Source organism: Pongo pygmaeus, chromosome 3, assembly GCF_028885625.2.
Source record: "Pongo pygmaeus isolate AG05252 chromosome 3, NHGRI_mPonPyg2-v2.0_pri, whole genome shotgun sequence".
NCBI classification, from domain to species: domain Eukaryota; kingdom Metazoa; phylum Chordata; class Mammalia; order Primates; family Hominidae; genus Pongo; species Pongo pygmaeus.
The window spans coordinates 64,837,074-64,855,290 of NC_072376.2; the positions used below are offsets into that span (position 1 = coordinate 64,837,074).

The following is an 18,217-nucleotide window of genomic DNA, read 5'->3' on the forward strand; positions in this document are numbered from 1 at the left end:
CGCCACTACCAAGTTTAAAAACTCAGACGGCCTGGTTTGCCATCCACATCCTGTTCCCAGTCCAGTCCTTCCAAAGGTGGGAATGGTGCATTATTTAAATTCCATTCTCTTTATCCCAGAGCGAAAATGCGTGGTACTTGGGTCAGAAACTCAGGCTAGGGGGCTCGGGTCCAGCTGCAGGGTGCGGCGCGGGCAGGCAGCCGGGCAGGGTGAAGCGAGGTAGGCCGGGGGCGGCAGGCGGCGAGGTGACGCGCGGCGGGGACCGCGCAGCCCAGCCCACGTGTGCGCGAGATTTAAAAGTTGACGGCGCGCCGGTCGCTCAGTTCTGTGTCCGGGCCCCGAGGCACGGCCAGGGCACCAGGTGGAGCACCAGCTACGCGTGGTGCAGCGCAGGGTCCCTAGCACCGAGCCTCCCGCAGCCGCCGAGATGCTGCGAACAGCGAGCTGCCGCCCCAGGTCGCCCGCCGGACAGGTGGCCGCGGCTACCCCGCTCCTGCTGCTGCTGCTGCTGCTCGCCTGGTGCGCGGGCGCCTGCCGAGGTAAGACGGCCCCGCACCCGGCCGCTTCCACGCCATGCGCGCCTCTCTCTGGCTCCACTCACCGCTCTCTTCCACCCTCTTTCTCTCACCTTTACTTGGCTTCTGGGACTTCACTTGGCTTCTCTGGTGCCGCGGGGTTTCCCGCTTCCCAGGCACAGGTCGCCGCCCCAGGGCAACTAGCGACGTAGGAGCAAGGGGCCCGGCCAGGGCCGAAATACCCAGGCCTTGCTCACTGATGCCCAGCGGAGACCCTGCGTGGGGCCGGCTGCGATAGGTGGATACTGGTAGGGTTCCCTCATCCTCGGGATTTCCAGCCCCCCCTGGCCCATGGAAACGGGTACTAAAATAGTGAACATTAAAATGTTTTCCCTGTGATTGCAATTATTGGAGGGATTGATGGTTGAAGCAAAACAAGAGTGAGTTTGATACTTCATCCGCTGAGGCAAGGTAAACTTGGCGAGTGCTCAGCCTCTTTGGTGAGTAAGCTCGTGTTATGTTGAGATAAATCTGAGCGGTACAACGGGCCCCACGCTAACCGCTTAGAAGGGGGAAGGAGTGGGCTTTGTGCCTTATCGGTTTTCAGGCACTAGATCAGGAAAAGGAATAGAGAACTTCTCATCACACAAAGTCGGAGAGGCAAGTGTGCAAGCCAGGCTTTCAGGCAGTGCGACAGCTACAGCAAGTGATGGCAGATGTGATTTGATAACAATAGGGACTTGCTGAGCTTGGCTTAGAGGGAAGAAATAGGAAACGCAAGGTCAGGGAAGGAGATCTGAAGCTTTGGAGACATAGCTGAGAAGAACGCAAACGTTCCAGTGGAGATATCATTTTCTGGGTTTTCTAAGGGTTACAGCTTACGTTTGCAGGTGCCTTATGGGGACCATCATTCATCCCCAAGTCAGGGGTCCCTCCATTGCCAACCACTGCCTGGCTATACATTTTCTAGCTTGGCAGAAGGTTCTCTTAGCTTCCCTCTGCTCTCCTGTCAGTGAGGTAAAAGTGGCAGACTGTTGTGTCATTGTTCAGAACGTTGGGTACATAAAATCACAACTGCAGAGCCTGTAGTCCAGCCCTCAATTAGAGATGGGGAAATAGAGACCATTATTCTTTTCCTAATCTATTTATTTTTATTGTTCTCCTCTCATTGTTTTGATTTTGTCCTTTCCTGAGGCATTGGAGGGGTGTGTGTGTGAGAGAGAGAGAGAAAGAGAAAGACAGAAAGAGAGACTCCCCTACTCGAAAAGCAGGATAATTTGGCTTTGAAATCCAGGCAGTCAGAAGCTAGCAGACCCAAACCTTCTCCACATAGCCAGTAGTGATACAACATGACTTTCTCCCAAGGTAAATGTTCATCTTTTAGGATTTTAAATATATTATTGGTAACTTAGGACGGTAATCTTTATCTGCCTTCTTAAGGATGCTGATAAGCATAGTTTGAATACTGACTTTGCTATGTAAAGAAAATGGCTTTCTATGCATTTGCATGCTACATACTTGCAGTGAATTTTGCATGCAGTGAAATTTGCATCAGAGATAACTGCCTTGGGGTGGGTTGGAGAATTTCAGACTGCTGTTGATTGAACAGTAACTGTAGAAGGCAGCAGCTGGTTCCTAAAAGAGATGATTCTTGGTTTTTATTTCCAAAAGAGCATATCTGCTGACATACCAATCGTCTCACAAATATCCCCAATATTTTTCAAGTAAAAGAATGAGATACTTCTTTTACTACCCAGAGGCCCCTAGATTGCCCTTTTGTGTCTTCATTCCCCTTCAGACCTGCTCTGAATACTAAAAAACTAATTTTATCTCTTTAAAAATGTGGTAGGAGGGGCAGAGGGTGAATAGCCTTGTGATCTGCCCCAGTCCTGAGTCCCTAAAGATAGCACCGAGGGGGACGTGACATACATAAGCAAAACCCAGAGATTACCATGGTCAATCATCATGCAAGATGCAACTGGATGCCTCAACAAACAACACAACAAATGTCGCAACGCCAGAGGAAAATAAAAGTGTCACTAAATGCAGCATCCTTGGCAAAAAAAAAAAAAAAGAATTAGAGCATACAATGGCCATGTGAAGATAAAGGGTCAGCCACAGATTCAGTGGATGGAAACAATTTACTATTCAGAGAACACTAGTAAAATAAAGAAGGAAACTTCCTATAGGAGGAACACATTTTGGATATCTGCAACAAACTGTTACTTGATTTTGCCTGTGACAATAAGTTATCAAATGGTCAAGACTAAGTTAAGGAGTATCTTTTCCTGCCCAGGCCTCTTGCTCATAGAATAATTCTTAACATTCACTTGGCAGTAACGATTTCTCACTTCCCAATCCGACAGTGAAGTACATACTCGCAATGAGAAAAGAAAATTGGTGCTACTTTTAGAATAATCAGGTCTGTCTTTCTTATACATAAGGTACTTACGGATGTACAAGTTATTATTTCCAGCAGAGTATACTGTGTAAGACTGAAGATTTCACTTTACTAGATAGTAATGAAGTGTAAATACCTTGAAGTTTCTCAGTGAAACTTATCAAAAACAGTACAGTTTTTATGATACAGGCACTGTCTCTGAAAACATGGAAAGTGATCTAATTACAGTATTGCTCTTTGATAGTATGAAGTCCATATCCAGAATGAAAATCACATTGACTCTAATTAACACACAGACGAAAGAAAGAATAACTCCTCCTTACGTTTGGGTTCAGTCGTAGGATATTAGTCATTTTCTTTTTTTTTTTCTTTTTTGTTGGAGACAGAATCTCGCTCTGTTGTCCAGGCTGGAGTGCAGTGGCACCATCTGGGCTCACTGCAAGCTCCGCCTCCCGGGTTCATGCCAATCTCATGCCTCAGCCTCCCGAATAGCTGGAACTACAGGTGCCCGCCACCATGCCCGGCTAATTTTTTTGTATTTTTAGTAGAGACGAGGTTTTACCATGATAGCCAGGATGATAGCCTCCTGACCTCGTGATCCACCTGCCTCGGCCTCCCAGAGTGCCAGGATTACAGGTGTGAGCCACTGCGCCCAGCCAGGATATTAGTCGTTTTCTATAAATTATAGAATTTTTTTTAAATTTTGTTTCTTCTCCTTTTTTTTTACAGTGAAACTGTGTTTACATGTTTTTTAGAACGGCCACAAAACACACTTTTTCTATGTGCCTGGGGCTAAGTTAGGCATAGTGGCCTTTCTAAGTGGCCCATGCAAGCTTGGGAAATGGAAAGAAGCAAACTCTCCATGGTCCTGATGAGGCAGTGTGTCTGAACACAGTGAAGTTGAGGTGGAAGCTTCCACTTTTACTGGGGGTCGGGGATGGTCAAAAGTATAAGAATAAAAAATAGCATTATTTAAATAGGAATGCTCTGTCAAACCGAATCTCATTTAGTGAGATCACCAGGTGTTTTATATGGAAATTTGAGAAGCACAGCTTTATCCCTTCCTGAAAACAATGAGCTCAGGGTAGGATCTACCAAATAACTATGACTTTGGGATATATGTTTGTGGTAGGGTGAGAAATATATAATTGAGAAGTGTGTAAGATTGTTTACCCACTTTGAATAGTTGTCCCATGAAAGGGGATTCTGTCAGGTTCTGAAATAAACCAACTCTTTTATGGACTTCATGACCTCTATAAGTTATTTCTAATGCTTAGTACCACAGAAAATGTAGTTGATTACTGTCATTATTATTGTTATTAGAACTTAAATGAAATAAAAGTAAAAACTTGTATGACTTCAAGGCAAGAGTTGCCTAAAACATGGTAGAATTAGGAAAAAAAATCTATCAGGATATGCAATCAACCAGACTGATTTTCTGAGTTTTTAGGGCACCCATCATCTGAGCAGTGTACACTGTACCCAATATGTAGTCTTTTATTCCCCAACCCCCTCCCAGCCTCCACCTCCGAGTCCCCAAAGTCCATTACATCACTCTATGTTTTGTGTCCTCATAGCTTAGCTCCCACTTATAAGTGATAACATATAGTATTTAGTTGCCCATTCCTTCACTTCAAATAATGGCCTCCAGCGCCATCCAAGTTGCTGCAAAAGACATTACTTTGTTTCTTTTTATGGCTGAGAGATATTCCATGGTGTATATATACACCACATTTTCTTTATCCACTTATTGGTCAGTAGGCACTTAGGTTGTTTCCATATCTTTGCAGTTGCAAATTGTGCTGCTATAAACATGTGTGTGCATGTGTCTTTTTCATATAATGACTTCTTTTCCTTTGAATGGATACCCAGTAGTGGGATTGCTGGATCAAACCGTAGATCTACTTTTGGTTCTTTAAGGAATTTCCATACTGTTTTCCATAGTGGTTGTACTAGTTTACATTCCCACCAGTAGTGTAAAAGTTTTCCCTTTTTACACATCCATGCCAACATCTATTGTTTTTTGACTTTTTAATTATGGCTGTTCTTGCAGGAGTAAGGTGTTATCTTGTGGTTTTAATTTGCATTTCCCTGATGATTAGTGATGCTGAGCATTTTTTTCATATGTTTGTTGGCTGTTTGTATATCTTCCTTTGAGAAATGTCTATTCATGTCCTTTGCCGACTTTTTGATGGGATTGTTTTTTCTCACTGATTTGAGTTCCTCATAGATTCTGGATACTAGTCCTTTGTTGGACGCATAGTTTGCAAATATTTTCTCCTACTCTGTGGGTTGTCTGTTTACTCTGCTAATTATTTCTTTTGCTGTGCAGAAGCCTTTTAGTTTAATTAGGTCCCATTTATTTATTTTTGTTTTTGTTGCATTTGCTTTTGGGGTTTTAGTCATGAATTCTTTGCCTAAGCCAAAGTCCAAAAGAGTTTTTCCAATGGACCTTCTAGAATTGTTATGGTCTCAAGTCTTATATTTAAGTCTTTGATAGGTCTTGAGTTGATTTTTAAGGTGAGAGATAAGGATCCACTTTCATTCTTCTGTATGTGGCTTGTCAGGTTTCCTAGCACCATTTATTGAATAGGGTGTCCTTTCTCCAATTTATGTTTTTGTGTACTTTATTGAAGAATAGTTGGTTTTAAGTATTTGGCTTTCTTTCTTTGTTCTCTATTCTTTTCCGTTAGTCTAAATGCCTACTTTTATACCAGTACCATACTGTTTTGGTAACTATAGGCTTATAGTATAATTTGAAGTCCAGTAATGTGATGCCTCCAGATGTATTCTTTTTGCTTAGTATTGCTTTGGCTGTGTGGGCTCTTTTTGGTTTTATATGAATTTTAGGATTGTTTTTTCTAGTTCTGTAAAAAATGATGTTGGTGTTTTGATGGGAATTGCATTGAATCTGTAGATTGCTTTGGGCAGTATGGTCATTTTGACAATATTCATTCTTCCAATTCATGAGCATGAGATGTGTTTCTATTTGTCTGTAGACATAAGTAATTCATTCTTGAGAGTAATATCTTTGTAATGTTATTAAGGTTTATTTAGTAATTATGTCTCCTTGTACTAAGTCAAATGCTGAAATATTGAAATAGGTGGGTGATGATGTACAGTGAAAAATGAAGAAAGTGTGCGAGAAAGAATTATATATGGATATTTAATTTTAGAAGAAATGCTATAAAATTAATCTGTGGCTATAACTTTATTTTTAGGTGCTCCAATATTACCTCAAGGATTAAAGCCTGAACAACAGCTACAGTTGTGGAATGAGGTAAGGAACTATCATCACACAAATTTGTAGAAACTTTACCCTTCTTTGAAATTATCATGTTAAAATGTATAATTGAGCTTTGGGAGAACTATGATTTTACCAATACTCTAATAATAAAACCCAGAATTACTATTTTTATTAAATAAAAGAGAAGGAAAGAAGAAAAGCAACAAAAATTTTTTAAATAGTTAAGAGAGCAGAAATAAGTCCTAATAACAGGATATAATAGAGTAATACAAGAACAGAGTAGTTACAGTAAATCTGTATGTACTTAAAAGACAGAGATTCTAAGATTGGATTTTTTTAATAGATCTAGAAATATATTGTCTATCAGTATCACACTTAAAACAGAAAACAAAAAAAGACTTAAGTATAAAAGGATGGAAAATGATGTAGCAAGCAAATATAAACTGAAAGAGAATATATCTCATCAAATAGAATTCAAATGAACCATCATAACAGACAAATAAGATCTTATATGTTAATAAAAGAAAACCAGAACAAGAAAATATAGACATCATTAATATACACTAATAATGTAACCTTAAAATTTATTTAACAACTGATAGACCTTCAGGGAAAAAAATAGATAAATCAACAGTTATAGTTGGAGAGTTTAATACACCTCTCTCAAAAACTGACAGTTAAAGCAGATAGCTCACAAGTAGCTATAACAATGACATAATCATACAATTAATAAATTAGAGCTACTAGAAATATTTTTCACTACTTGGGAGGCTGAAATGGGAGGATTACTTCAGCCCAGGAATTTTTTTTTTTTTTTTTTTTTTTTTTTTTTTGAGACACGGTCTTGCTGTCACCATGCTGGAGTGCAGTGGCTCGATCTCCGCTCACTGCAACCTCTGCCTCCCGGGTTCAAGTGATTCTCCCACCTCAGCCTCCCAAGTAGCTGGGAGTACAGGTGCACACCATCATGCCCAGCTAATTTTTGTATTTTTAGTAGAGACGAGGTTTCACCATGTTGGCCAGGATGGTCTCCATCTCTTGACCTCATGATCCACCCACCTCAGCCTCCCAAAGTGCTGGGATTACAGGCATGAGCCACCGCGCCTGGCCACTTCAGCCCAGGAATTTAAGACCAGTCTGGACAACATAGTGAAACCCCATTTCAGGAAAAAAAAAAAAGACAGAAATATTGTTTAAAACCTGCACTAAATAGTATACACATTCTCATTGTGTATAATTGGAGCATATGAAAAACAGAATGAGTTAGACAGAAAGGAAGAGTCCATAAGTTAGAAAAAATATGCCTTCCAAATGTTTTCCAGTTATAATGCAATAAAATTAGAAATTAATAACAAAGTATAACAAATATCTCTTCTGTTTGGATATATATAGTATTTTGGTAAATAACCTTGGGCTAAAAAGAAAATTACAAAATTTATTTAACAACTGATAGACCTTCAGGGAAAAAAATAAAAACATTATAACTTAAAATGTATAAGCTATAGCTTAAACAGTAGCTAGAGAGAAATTTTAGCTTCATATATATTTATTGGGGAGAAGAAAATTTAAAAACATTAATAAGCTAAGCATTCTGCTAAAAATGAGGTGAAAAAGAACAGGGAAAATTAAAAAAAAACAGAAATGAAGTAAATAATAAAAATAAGGCCGGGTGTGGTGGCTCACACCTGTAATCCCAGCACTTTGGGAGGCCGTGGTGGGCGGATCACAAGATCAGGAGTTCGAGACCAGCCCGGCCAACATAGTAAAACCTCGTCTACTAATAACACAGAAATTATCTGGGCATGGTGGTGCGTGCCTGTAATCCCAGCTACTCAGGAGGCTGAGGCAAGAGAATCACTTGAGCCTGGGAAGCGGAGGTTGCAGTGAGCCGAGATGGCACCACTGCACTCCAGCCTGGGTGACAGAGTGAGACTCCATCTCAAAAAATAAATAATAATAATAATAATAATGGCAGAAATAAATTTTAAAAAGAGAGCGGAGCAACAGTTTTAACAAAACCATGTATTTGTTCTTTCAGTAAGTTAAGCGCTGGTAGTACTGATTTCCAAAGGCAGAGGGGAAGGCAAAGAAACAAGATATAGACCAAAAAAGGGTAGAACCCAAGAAAAATAGAGATATAAAAAAAGTTTAAAAATAATTTTATGGATAATTGACTGTGTGATGGATGGTTGCGCAATCTGTAAATACACTAAAAACCATTGAGTTGTACACTTTAAATGGGTGAATTGTATGGCTTGTGGATTATATCTCAGTAAAGCTGTTAAAAAGAAAGTATGGACGGCTATCTGGTAATAATTTTGAAATTAGATGAAATGGATAAACTCCTAGATAAATATGCTGTGCCAAAAAAGGTGCAATGGTAATATGATAAGCACTGAAGGAACAATTTCTTCTTTCCTTGTATCACTGGCCAAGGCCTGCTTACTATCTTACACAGTAAATGTATCTAAAGCTTTTCCATAAAGTATAAACTTGCTCTAGAAGTTTGATACATAACCTTTACCCAGTTAAGAAAGTTCTATTTTCCTGTCTTGCTAAGAGTTTTGTTAATCCTAAATAAAATGTGAACTTAAATACTTTATTTGTGTCACTATTGAGATAAGCAATATGCTTTTTCTCTTTCAGTCTATAACTGCAATGAATTGCATTAACAAACTTCTTGCTCTTGAACTATTAGAACTAGTTTGAGAGTTCAGGAGATTTTGGGATTTTGGATGTAATACCAATATACATTTCTTTTCACTAGGCAAAAGTAACAAAAAAGTACAGTTTAAAATACTGTAGTATACACAATGGTGACAAAATCTGTAAGTATTTAGAAATTAACCAAAAATACACCCTAAATTTATGGAGTAGAAAATTAATTTCCAAAGAAAATAGATGATGATATATATATTTGGAGGGACATTCGCTCTTGGATGAAAAAATTAATTTGATATAATAAAATATCAATTTTCCTCATTAATTAATATAAATCCCATAAAATCAATGCAATCCCAAACAATTTCATTCACTTTAAAAAAAAAAAACTTTAAAATTTAACCTAAAATTGATGTGGAAAAATAAAGGTCTACAATTAGCTGAAAACATTTTAAATATGAACAGCTACTAGTGGGAACTTGTCTTATCAGATACTGAGACATAGTATAAAAACTGCAGTAATAAAAAAAAAGGCATGGTAATTGCATAAGAACAGACAGAATGAAACAATGGAACAGAGACTAGAGCTTGGAGAGAACAGCAATCACCACCCGTACCTGTCATATCCCTTTGGCATTTGCCATCCCAGGGTACTGGAAATTTATAGTTTCTGATTACAAGCATCCATGACTCTTCCTGTGCTGCCTGTGCTTGCGCCAGCGAGAAGTGCCTAAGAATAAATGACTGCACCACTGAGAGCAGCCCCCAATTGAGGACCAAAGGGAGTTGGTGGATGAATGCCTTTGCCACCTCACCCCTAAAGAAAGAAATATAAAAGGTAAATTATAGAGTTAGTAGAAAATCATATAGGACAATATCTTTGTTAGGAGCAGGGAAAAACTTCTTGATGAAACTTCAAATATAAATCATAAGAAACTTCAGATATAAATCCTAAGGCCAAAAACATTCATGAATTAAATTACATTAAAAGTAAAACTTCTTTCAGCAAAGGACTACATGGAAAAAGGTAAGGGCCTTTGTTGGTTTTTTGTTTGTTTGTTTTGTTTTTGTTTTTGAGACAGGGTCTCGCTCTGTCGCCCAGGCTGGAGTACAGTGGCATGACCTCAGCTCACTGCAACCTCCGCCTCCTCGGGTTCAAGTGATTCTTGTGTCTCAGCCTCCTGAGTAGCTGGGACTACAGGCATGTGCCACCACGGCCAGCTAATTTTTGTATTTTAAGTGGAGACAGGGTCTTGCCATGTAGGCCAGGCTGGTCTCAAACTCCTGACCTCAAGTGATCCTCCCACCTTGGCTTCCCAAAGTGCTGGAATTACAGGTGTGAGCCACCCTGCCCAGCCTTTGAAAGAAGATATTGACAATGTCTAAAACCGGTAAGGGGTTGCTTTTCTGGAATATACAAGAAACTACACCAAATCAATTGGATAAAGATAAGACTTCGAAATAAAAATAGTCAAAGGATAAGAACAGTTTACAGAAGAGGAAGTTCAAAAGGTTAACAAACATCTAAAACATACAAACATGTTCATTAGTAACAATGAAATGAAAATTGGGACAAGAGCAAAGTGTCACTTTCTACCTATTAGACTAGCAAAACAATTGAAATCTAGTTAATCGCAAATGTTAACAAGGATGTGGGGTCTACAAACTCTCATGCACTGCTGGGCAGACTGCCAACTGGTAGAGCCATCTGGAAAACAACCTAGATATCCCCACGATCCAGCATTCCCTCTCCTGGGTAGATAGCCCAAAGATATTCTCCCACAGATCCGTAAGTGGAGGACAGATTCAAGGAGGTTGATTATAGCTTTGCTTGTAGTGGAAGGAATTGGAGGGAACCCAGCTGTCTGTCACTGGGGAGTGGATAGGCAACATGTGGTGGGCACACATTATATAATATACTACAGCACTTGAAGCAACATACTAGATAGACACTCAGCAACATGGATAGGTCTCAATGGATAGTGTTAAGTGGAAAAAAAGTGAGGAAATATACATGCACAGAAAACAACAATATGGGTTTTACAAAAACATATACAAATAGAGGATATGCCTCAAATACACTAGAAGAGTTGCCTATGGGAGGGTGGAATGGGGGTAGGAAATGGAAATATAAAAAGAATAAATAAGTAAAGCAAGGCTAATGATGATAGTGAACTATGAACTGAGAAGAGTACCCTTTGTACCTAGGTCACCCGCAACAAAATACATAAGGGAAAAGATAAGATAGATGCTAAGTGCCAAGTATAAAACAGTCTTCAATAGTATAGAAATTCATCAAGTGTATTACGAGGGCCTCTGCCTTGATAGAATATCTAGGTACATGCTAGCAATATAAATAAGATGAAGAGTGACTTAGATAACAGATATTAATGTATAGTACAGACACATTTATTTTAGCTTGAAATATTCTATATTTCCATGGAAAATATTTGGAAAAATACTTTAGACGATAATGCTGGAAAAAACTCAGACTTGCAAAAAAAAAGTATACATTCTTTTACAGAAAAAAATATATTTAAAGAAGTTAAGATGCAGCTGGGCAAGGTGACTCAGGCCTAATATCAGTTCTTTGACAGGCTGAGGCAGGAGGATCACTTGAGCTCACAAGTTCAAGACCAGCCTGGGTAATATAGTGAGACCTCATCTCTATAAATAATAAAAAATAAGCCAGGCATGGTGGTGCTTGCCTGTGGTCCCAGTTACTCAGGAGGTTGAGGTGGGAGGATCACTTGAGCCCAAGAAGTCAAGGCTGCAATGAGCTCTTATTGTACCACTGCACTGCAGTCTGTGCGACAGCCAGACAAAAAAAAAAAAGAAAGAGAAAGAAAGAGAGAAGAAAGAGAGAGAGAAGAAAGAGAGAGAAGAAAGAGAGAGAAGAAAAGAAAGAGAAGAAAGAAAGAGAAAGAAAGAGAAGAGAGAGAGAAGAAAGAGAGAGAAGAAAAAGCAAGAGAGAAGAAAGAAGAAAGAGAGAAGAAAGAAAGAAGAAAGAGAAGAAAGAAAAAGAGAGAAGAAAGAGAAGAAAGAGAAGAGAAAGAGAGAAGAAAGAAAGAGAAGAAAGAGAAGAAAGAAAGAAGAAAGAGAGAAGAAAGAGAGAGAAAAGAAAGAGAAGAAAGAGAGAGAAGAAAAGAAAGAAGAAAGAAAGAGAAGAAAGAAGAAAGAAAGAGAGAAGAAAAGAGAAAGAGAGAGAAGGAAGAGGGAAGAAAGAAAAGAGATAAGAAAGAGAGAAGAAAGAGAAAAGAAAGAAAGAGAAGAAAGGAGAGAAGAGAGAAAAAAAGAGAAAAGAAAGAAAGAAAGTTAAGATGCTAGGAACATATAGTTAAATTTTTCTGCTTGAAGATTTAAAAATTACAGAGCTAAAGCAAACCAACACAGGAACAGAAAACCAAACACCACATTTTCTCACTCGTTAAGTGGGAGTTGAACAATGAGAACAAATGGACACAGGGAGGGGAACATCACACACCGGAGCCTGTCGGGGGTATTGGGGGGCAAGGGGAGGAAGAGCATTAAGACAAATACCTAACGCATGGGGGGCTTAAAACCTGGATGACGAGTTGGTGGGTGCAACAAACCACCATGGCATGTGTATACCTATGTAACAAACCTGCACGTTCTGCACGTTTCCCAGAACTTAAAGTAAAATAAAAATAAATAATAATAATTACAGAGCTACCCAGGCACTAGAAACACATTCTTTCTAACCATATGTAGAGACCTAAACATTTTCAATGAGATTTACCAATGGTCTCTACAGAGTTCTCAAAAGCAGTCAGTGGCATTCAAAACCATTAGAGCCATATGCTGAGTACAATGAACAAATGCTTACTCAAATGGAAAGTGGGCAAGCAGCGTTCCTGTGTCCTTCAAAGAAATGAGAACAAAGACTGAAAAACTTTGCAGTTACCTCCTAATTTGACTAACTGGGTTTTTAAAAGTCTGATGTTTTTATTCAAATGACGTTGATGTCCTGAGATTCAAGGGTTCTCTGTTCTTGAACATGGACCACCTCACACAGATGGGCAGCCTGGTCTGTGGGTGGACAGTGTTCCCCTGGAGTGGGTAATGTCTTCAGATACCTGCACGCCATAAAAAACTCGGGAGGAACTACTTCCTTCTACCCTACTGAACCACAGAAGGTGACATTTGGAGGTGATGAAGTAAGCATTGCTCAAAAGTCAGAGCTTTAAAATGGTTATCTTTTTGACTTTTCCCCTCTCATTCACTTTTTTTTCCCCTGCAAGTTTAATACAACTTAATTAAAGGATTTTTGTTGAACACTTATTCTGGGCAATTTAGCAATAACACGGCCCCTACCCTCAGTGTGTGTGTGTGAGTGTGTGTGTGTGTGTGTGTGTGTGTCCATGATTTCAGGTTTGTATGGCAAGGAAGAGGGACCAGGTGGGTGGGCGCAAAGGATGAGTGGAACAAACAATTCCCCAAATATTTGGGACATAAAGGGAAGATGAGGCTAAAAGAAGGATAAAAGTTCTGTGAGGATAAAAAGGAAGGAGACATAAGCTTATGCTTTTTCTATAATGTCTTATACCTTTGTTATTCTCTAAGTTAGGAAATAATATATTTTAGGACATGTTCAACTTGGAAGCAATGAGGAGCTTGAGAATTTATGACAGTAAAGTATAATAATCCGCCCCCTGGTATGAGAAAAAGAATTCTGGTACTGAAACGGGCCTCTGAGATGGATTACCATAAATAGGACTCAACTTCAATCATTCCAGAGAGACAAGAATCAGTTCCATTTTTTTCCAGTTCCATTTTAAAAGGCCATCAAAGAAATAAATGTCATAAACAATGCCAGACATCCAGTTTAGTGCTTAACTTCTCAGCATAGTTTTTTTATGATTAATATAAATCTCTCATTCTACCATTTAAAGTCTCAAGTTTTCTTTTTAGGATAAGGACTGAAAATAGTTGCCAACTGTAGCTCAATAAACCCTCATTATAAAATAGAACTCTCTTCCAATACTGGTTTCATGGGAGAGATCTAGTGGATTGCCTATGTTGTATGAACAATTTTTCTGGTATGCTGTTTATCATGCTGTTATTATGTTAATTTAGGTTCATGTGTCATAAAGAACCATATGATAACCAAAGGTCTGCCTTAATTTCAAGATCATTCTTTAGCCAGCTCTCACATTTCTCAGGCTAAATAATACGTGAAAGTCTTTTCCTCAATATATTAATGTGAGGCATCTTCACGCCCTAGGATGGTCCCCGTCAGCAGTCACTAGAGACATATACCCTGCAGTTAGGGGGACATCTTGAGAGAAGTCTCATTTCTAAGACTTTCTTATAAAGTTTTTGAGGCTCCTCTCTTCCAAATCCAGAGTCCTAAACTCCGGTTAATGATGGTTAATGATGGAACATTAACCATCATGGAACTGTGGTTAATGTTCCATAGGTAATGTGACTTTGTAAAATCTACTTTCTGTTATTTTCTGTCCATTCCCAGGATGTAACTGACATTTTTGTTTTCTACAGATAGATGATGCTTGTTCGTCTTTTCTGTCCGTTGATTCCCAGCCTCAGGTAATTCCAATTGAAGATATTTTGTAATAATGTAGGTGTTTGTGTAGTGCTTAAACTCTCCATTGCTGCCTTTGGGAACCTTTATGTGTTCATAAAAACATGTCAACGTGTGAGATATTATTACATTTGCTGCAGATAATAATCAGTACTGTGGACTTGTGTTGTAATGTGCTAGGGCTTTCATCACTAAATAAAATAGATTTGCAGACAATATACACATATTTTGTAATGTCAAATTAAAATGTTAATTTCAAAATCAAATTATGTGTTAAGTTAGAAATACTGTATCTGTCAGGGTGCAGTGGCTCATGCCTGTAATCCTAGTGCTTTGAGAGGCCCAGGTGGGAGGATCACTTGAGGCTGGGAGTTCAAGACTAGCCTGGGAAACATAGCAAGACCCTGTCTCCACCAAATAATAAAAATTTAAGCAAACTAACACAGGAACAGAAAACCAAATACTGCATTTTCTCACTTATAAGTGGGAGTTAAGTGATGAGAACACATGGACACAAAGAGGGGAACAATGGACACAGGGCCTGCTAGAGGGTGGAGGTGGGAGAAGGGAGAGGATCAGTAACTATTGGGTACTAGATTTAGTACCTGGGTGACGAAATAATCTGTATAAGAGACCCCTGTGACACAAGTTTACCTACATGACAATCTTGCATATGTACTCCTGAACCTAAAATAAAAGTTTAAATAATAATAAAAATTTAAAATACTGTATCTATTGCTGTATTTGGGGACAAATATCCTATCTCCCAGTTGAGTTTGAAACCATTGAGAGATGAATTTATGAGTCAGACTTTTGGAGGTCAAAGCATCATCATTATAACTGAAAAGTCCATTTGTGACTGTGGCTTCAGATCTGATATCAAGTGTGTTTGCTATAATTGCCTCCAGAATTAAACTTGCCTGCAAGTCTCAGACAGTGACTCTGAGCTTTCCACCAGTCAGATTCTCAGCCACAGGGCAGAGACCAGGCAAGAACAGCTGACCAGAGCAAGAACACTGACTCCGTAGAGGAAAGAGCTGAACTGAACATGCCCAATTTCTTCTTCTCAGTTCGCCTACCAGACAACTCACTCCTCTTCAACAGAAAAGAATTAAGAGAAGGTTTTGGAAAGAGGCCAGGAGTGCTAATCTAGCTCCTCTGCATGAACACTTAAGGAGTGGGGAATAAGTGTGTTCTTACATTGTCTTTACTGGATGATGCTGCTTTCAGAGTCATCAGCTATGCTCCTGGGGCGTACTCCCTACATAGTTTGGCCGAGGTGCCCAGGCTGTTGGTCACACAGTCTCCAGTTGTGTTTTCCTGGCCAGTGTGAAGAAACAGCCTTGTATAGTGTTCTATTTCTTCTGCCTCAACCCATCCCCTAGATACCTGCTGGAAATTTGAGGTATTAGATAGTAAAGCAAGACCAGGATCACAATAGATGATGTTTTTGAACAATATTTCAAATTATTCAAGGAGCATTGGCAGATATATATTAATAACATGAGATGATATTAATCAGCCTATATGAATTTGTGTTGTATTTAAAATTCAGGAACATCCTCAAAATCACTTTTAGGTCTTCAGTACTAAGAGGATGAATTTTAAAGCACTCATTTAAACTTCATCAAGATAAACTAATGTTTGACTGGATTTCAGTACTGTGCCTCTTTCAAGAGGAGCTTAGTAAATTTACTATTTGAAAGTTTTACATTTACAATTGAAATTGTAATAAATTTAATACTTTAAAAAATTATTGTTTTATTACATGTGAAATTAAAGCTATGCATTAAAACCTAATTTTGGTTTCACCATAGTATATTGGTGATGCTCTTATATGGGATACATTTATAGCCAGCACCTGGAATCATGCTTGAGAAGAGACTCAATAAATATCTCTTTAATTACTTAGTTAATAAAACCCAGTAGCAAACATGCTATGCAGAAATTGTTCTCTTGTAACAAATATCATTATGTCATCCCTTTTTTTTTGGCCCATTCATTAGTTTAAAAACCATATAAATATGGTTTTACTGATTTAGCTCTCAAATAAAAAATATAAATTCTGGAAGAATACATACAAAATAAATGATAATGGTTATGTAGAAAGGGAGTCTTAGGTGGATAGGACAGAAATAGGAGGACTTTTTAACTGGATATCATCTTATAATTTTTTAGTTTTGAAACTTGTGAAATTATGAATTATAAAAAACTCAAAGGAAAGAAATGAAAGAAATTATATAAAAGAGATAGATTCACAAGTCCCTTCCCTAGAAATAGCTGCTAAACTAATACAGATGCATCTCTTTGGAATGGTGCTTATGTATAGTAAGTGTATTTGGGTACCTTCACAAGAATAAGTAATATTAATAAATTAGGAATTGTTTTTAAAAATTGTATTCCTGATGTTTTGGGAATATATCATTTTATGGGCTTACTTCTGTGGCTGGGTTTCTTCATATGCTTGGTGGTCGTTGGCTGGCTATCAGCAGGGGTGGTGGAGGCAACTGGGCGAAGTGTTACTTACAGTCCAGCAGGCTAGTCTGACCTTTTTCACGTGGTTGCTGGGTTCCACCAGCAGTGGGAGAGCAAGCTCCATCACCTAAGTGGGTTTCAAACCTCTGCTTGTGACATATTTACTCATGCCTCATTGGCCAAAGCAAGACAAAGAGTCAATGTGGGGGGCCACACACACTCAGTGTCTGCGTTAGGGGACTGACTACATAAAGGCAATGGATACAGGGGGGCGTGATTCAATGGGGATATTATTATAACAGTAATTACTATAATTTCTAAAAATTGTCATTATTTTCTCAAAACATTGATAATAAACTCAATTCATGAGTGGGCAATTCGGTACACAACTGAAAACTAGTGATAAGTATAGCTATTGTTGTACTCAGATTTAAGGTTTTAGCATCACTTAGTCATTTAAAATACTAAGACATCATATCACTGCTTTGCTCCAAATCTTCCTATGGTTTCTTATTACGATTAGAATAGTATCAAAATCCCTTGATAGAGCCCACAGACCCTAAATAATTTTTTTTTAATTTTAGGTTCAGGGGTAAATGTGCAGATTTGTTATGTAGGTAAAGTGTGTTGTGGAGGTTTGGTGTATAGATTATTTCATCACCCAGGTAATAAGCATAGTACTAGATAGGTATTTTTTTTATCCTAACCCTCTTTCCACCCTCCACCCTCCACCCTCAAGTAGGCCCCGGTATCTGTTGTTTCCTTCTTTTTGCCCACGTGCATCCATGTTTAGCTCCTACTTATAAGTGAGAACGTGTGGTATTTGGTTTTCTGTTCCTATGTTATTTCGCTTAGGGTAATACCCTCCAGCTCCATCCATGTTGCTGCAAAGGATATGATCTCATTCTTTTTTATGGCTGGGTAGTATTTAGTGGTGTATATGTAGCACCAAATTTGATACAATTTTAAAACATTGTTAATTTTCACATACACTATTATCTTATTATTTATGTGATTATGTGACCATTGCTTTGAAACATTTTCACCAAGTAGAAAATGTTATCTTTAAGGTCTATATATTTAAAAATAAGATATTAAAACTTTCATGTATTTAAATCCTTGAAGAATAGTTGAGAATTGGCTTCTTGTAAAGGGGAGTTGGGGAAAATGCATTTGCTTTGAAACTTTTTCAGTCAAAATTCAATCTTACTGAAGCTCATCCAGCTTAGAAACTGTTTTCTAGGAAGAAACAACTCACATGTGTGAATTTATTCTTCTTTGAGTTGAAATACATTTTTGAAACACGACATCACTAGGTATTTTCTTTCTATTGTTTTGTATTTTCTATTTTGAAA

General features: G+C 38.5%; 1 protein-coding gene across 4 annotated transcripts in view; it reads left to right on the plus strand.

Annotated features, from left to right (window-relative positions):
- The first annotated feature begins 282 nt into the window (after positions 1-282).
- NMU (neuromedin U) overlaps positions 283-18,217 on the plus strand; it is a 34,762-nt gene continuing 16,827 nt past the window's right edge. For 2 of the 4 annotated variants that reach the window (XM_063663059.1, XM_063663053.1), the window contains exons 1-3: positions 345-539; positions 6,138-6,196; positions 14,345-14,392. In XM_063663059.1, coding sequence (XP_063519129.1) covers positions 428-539; positions 6,138-6,196; positions 14,345-14,392 — 219 coding nt within the window. In that variant the 5' untranslated portion in view covers positions 345-427. Of the gene's footprint in view, positions 540-6,137; positions 6,197-14,344; positions 14,393-18,217 lie in introns of all 4 variants that reach the window. The other 2 variants (XM_054484422.2, XM_054484424.2) reach the window with 2 other exon arrangements.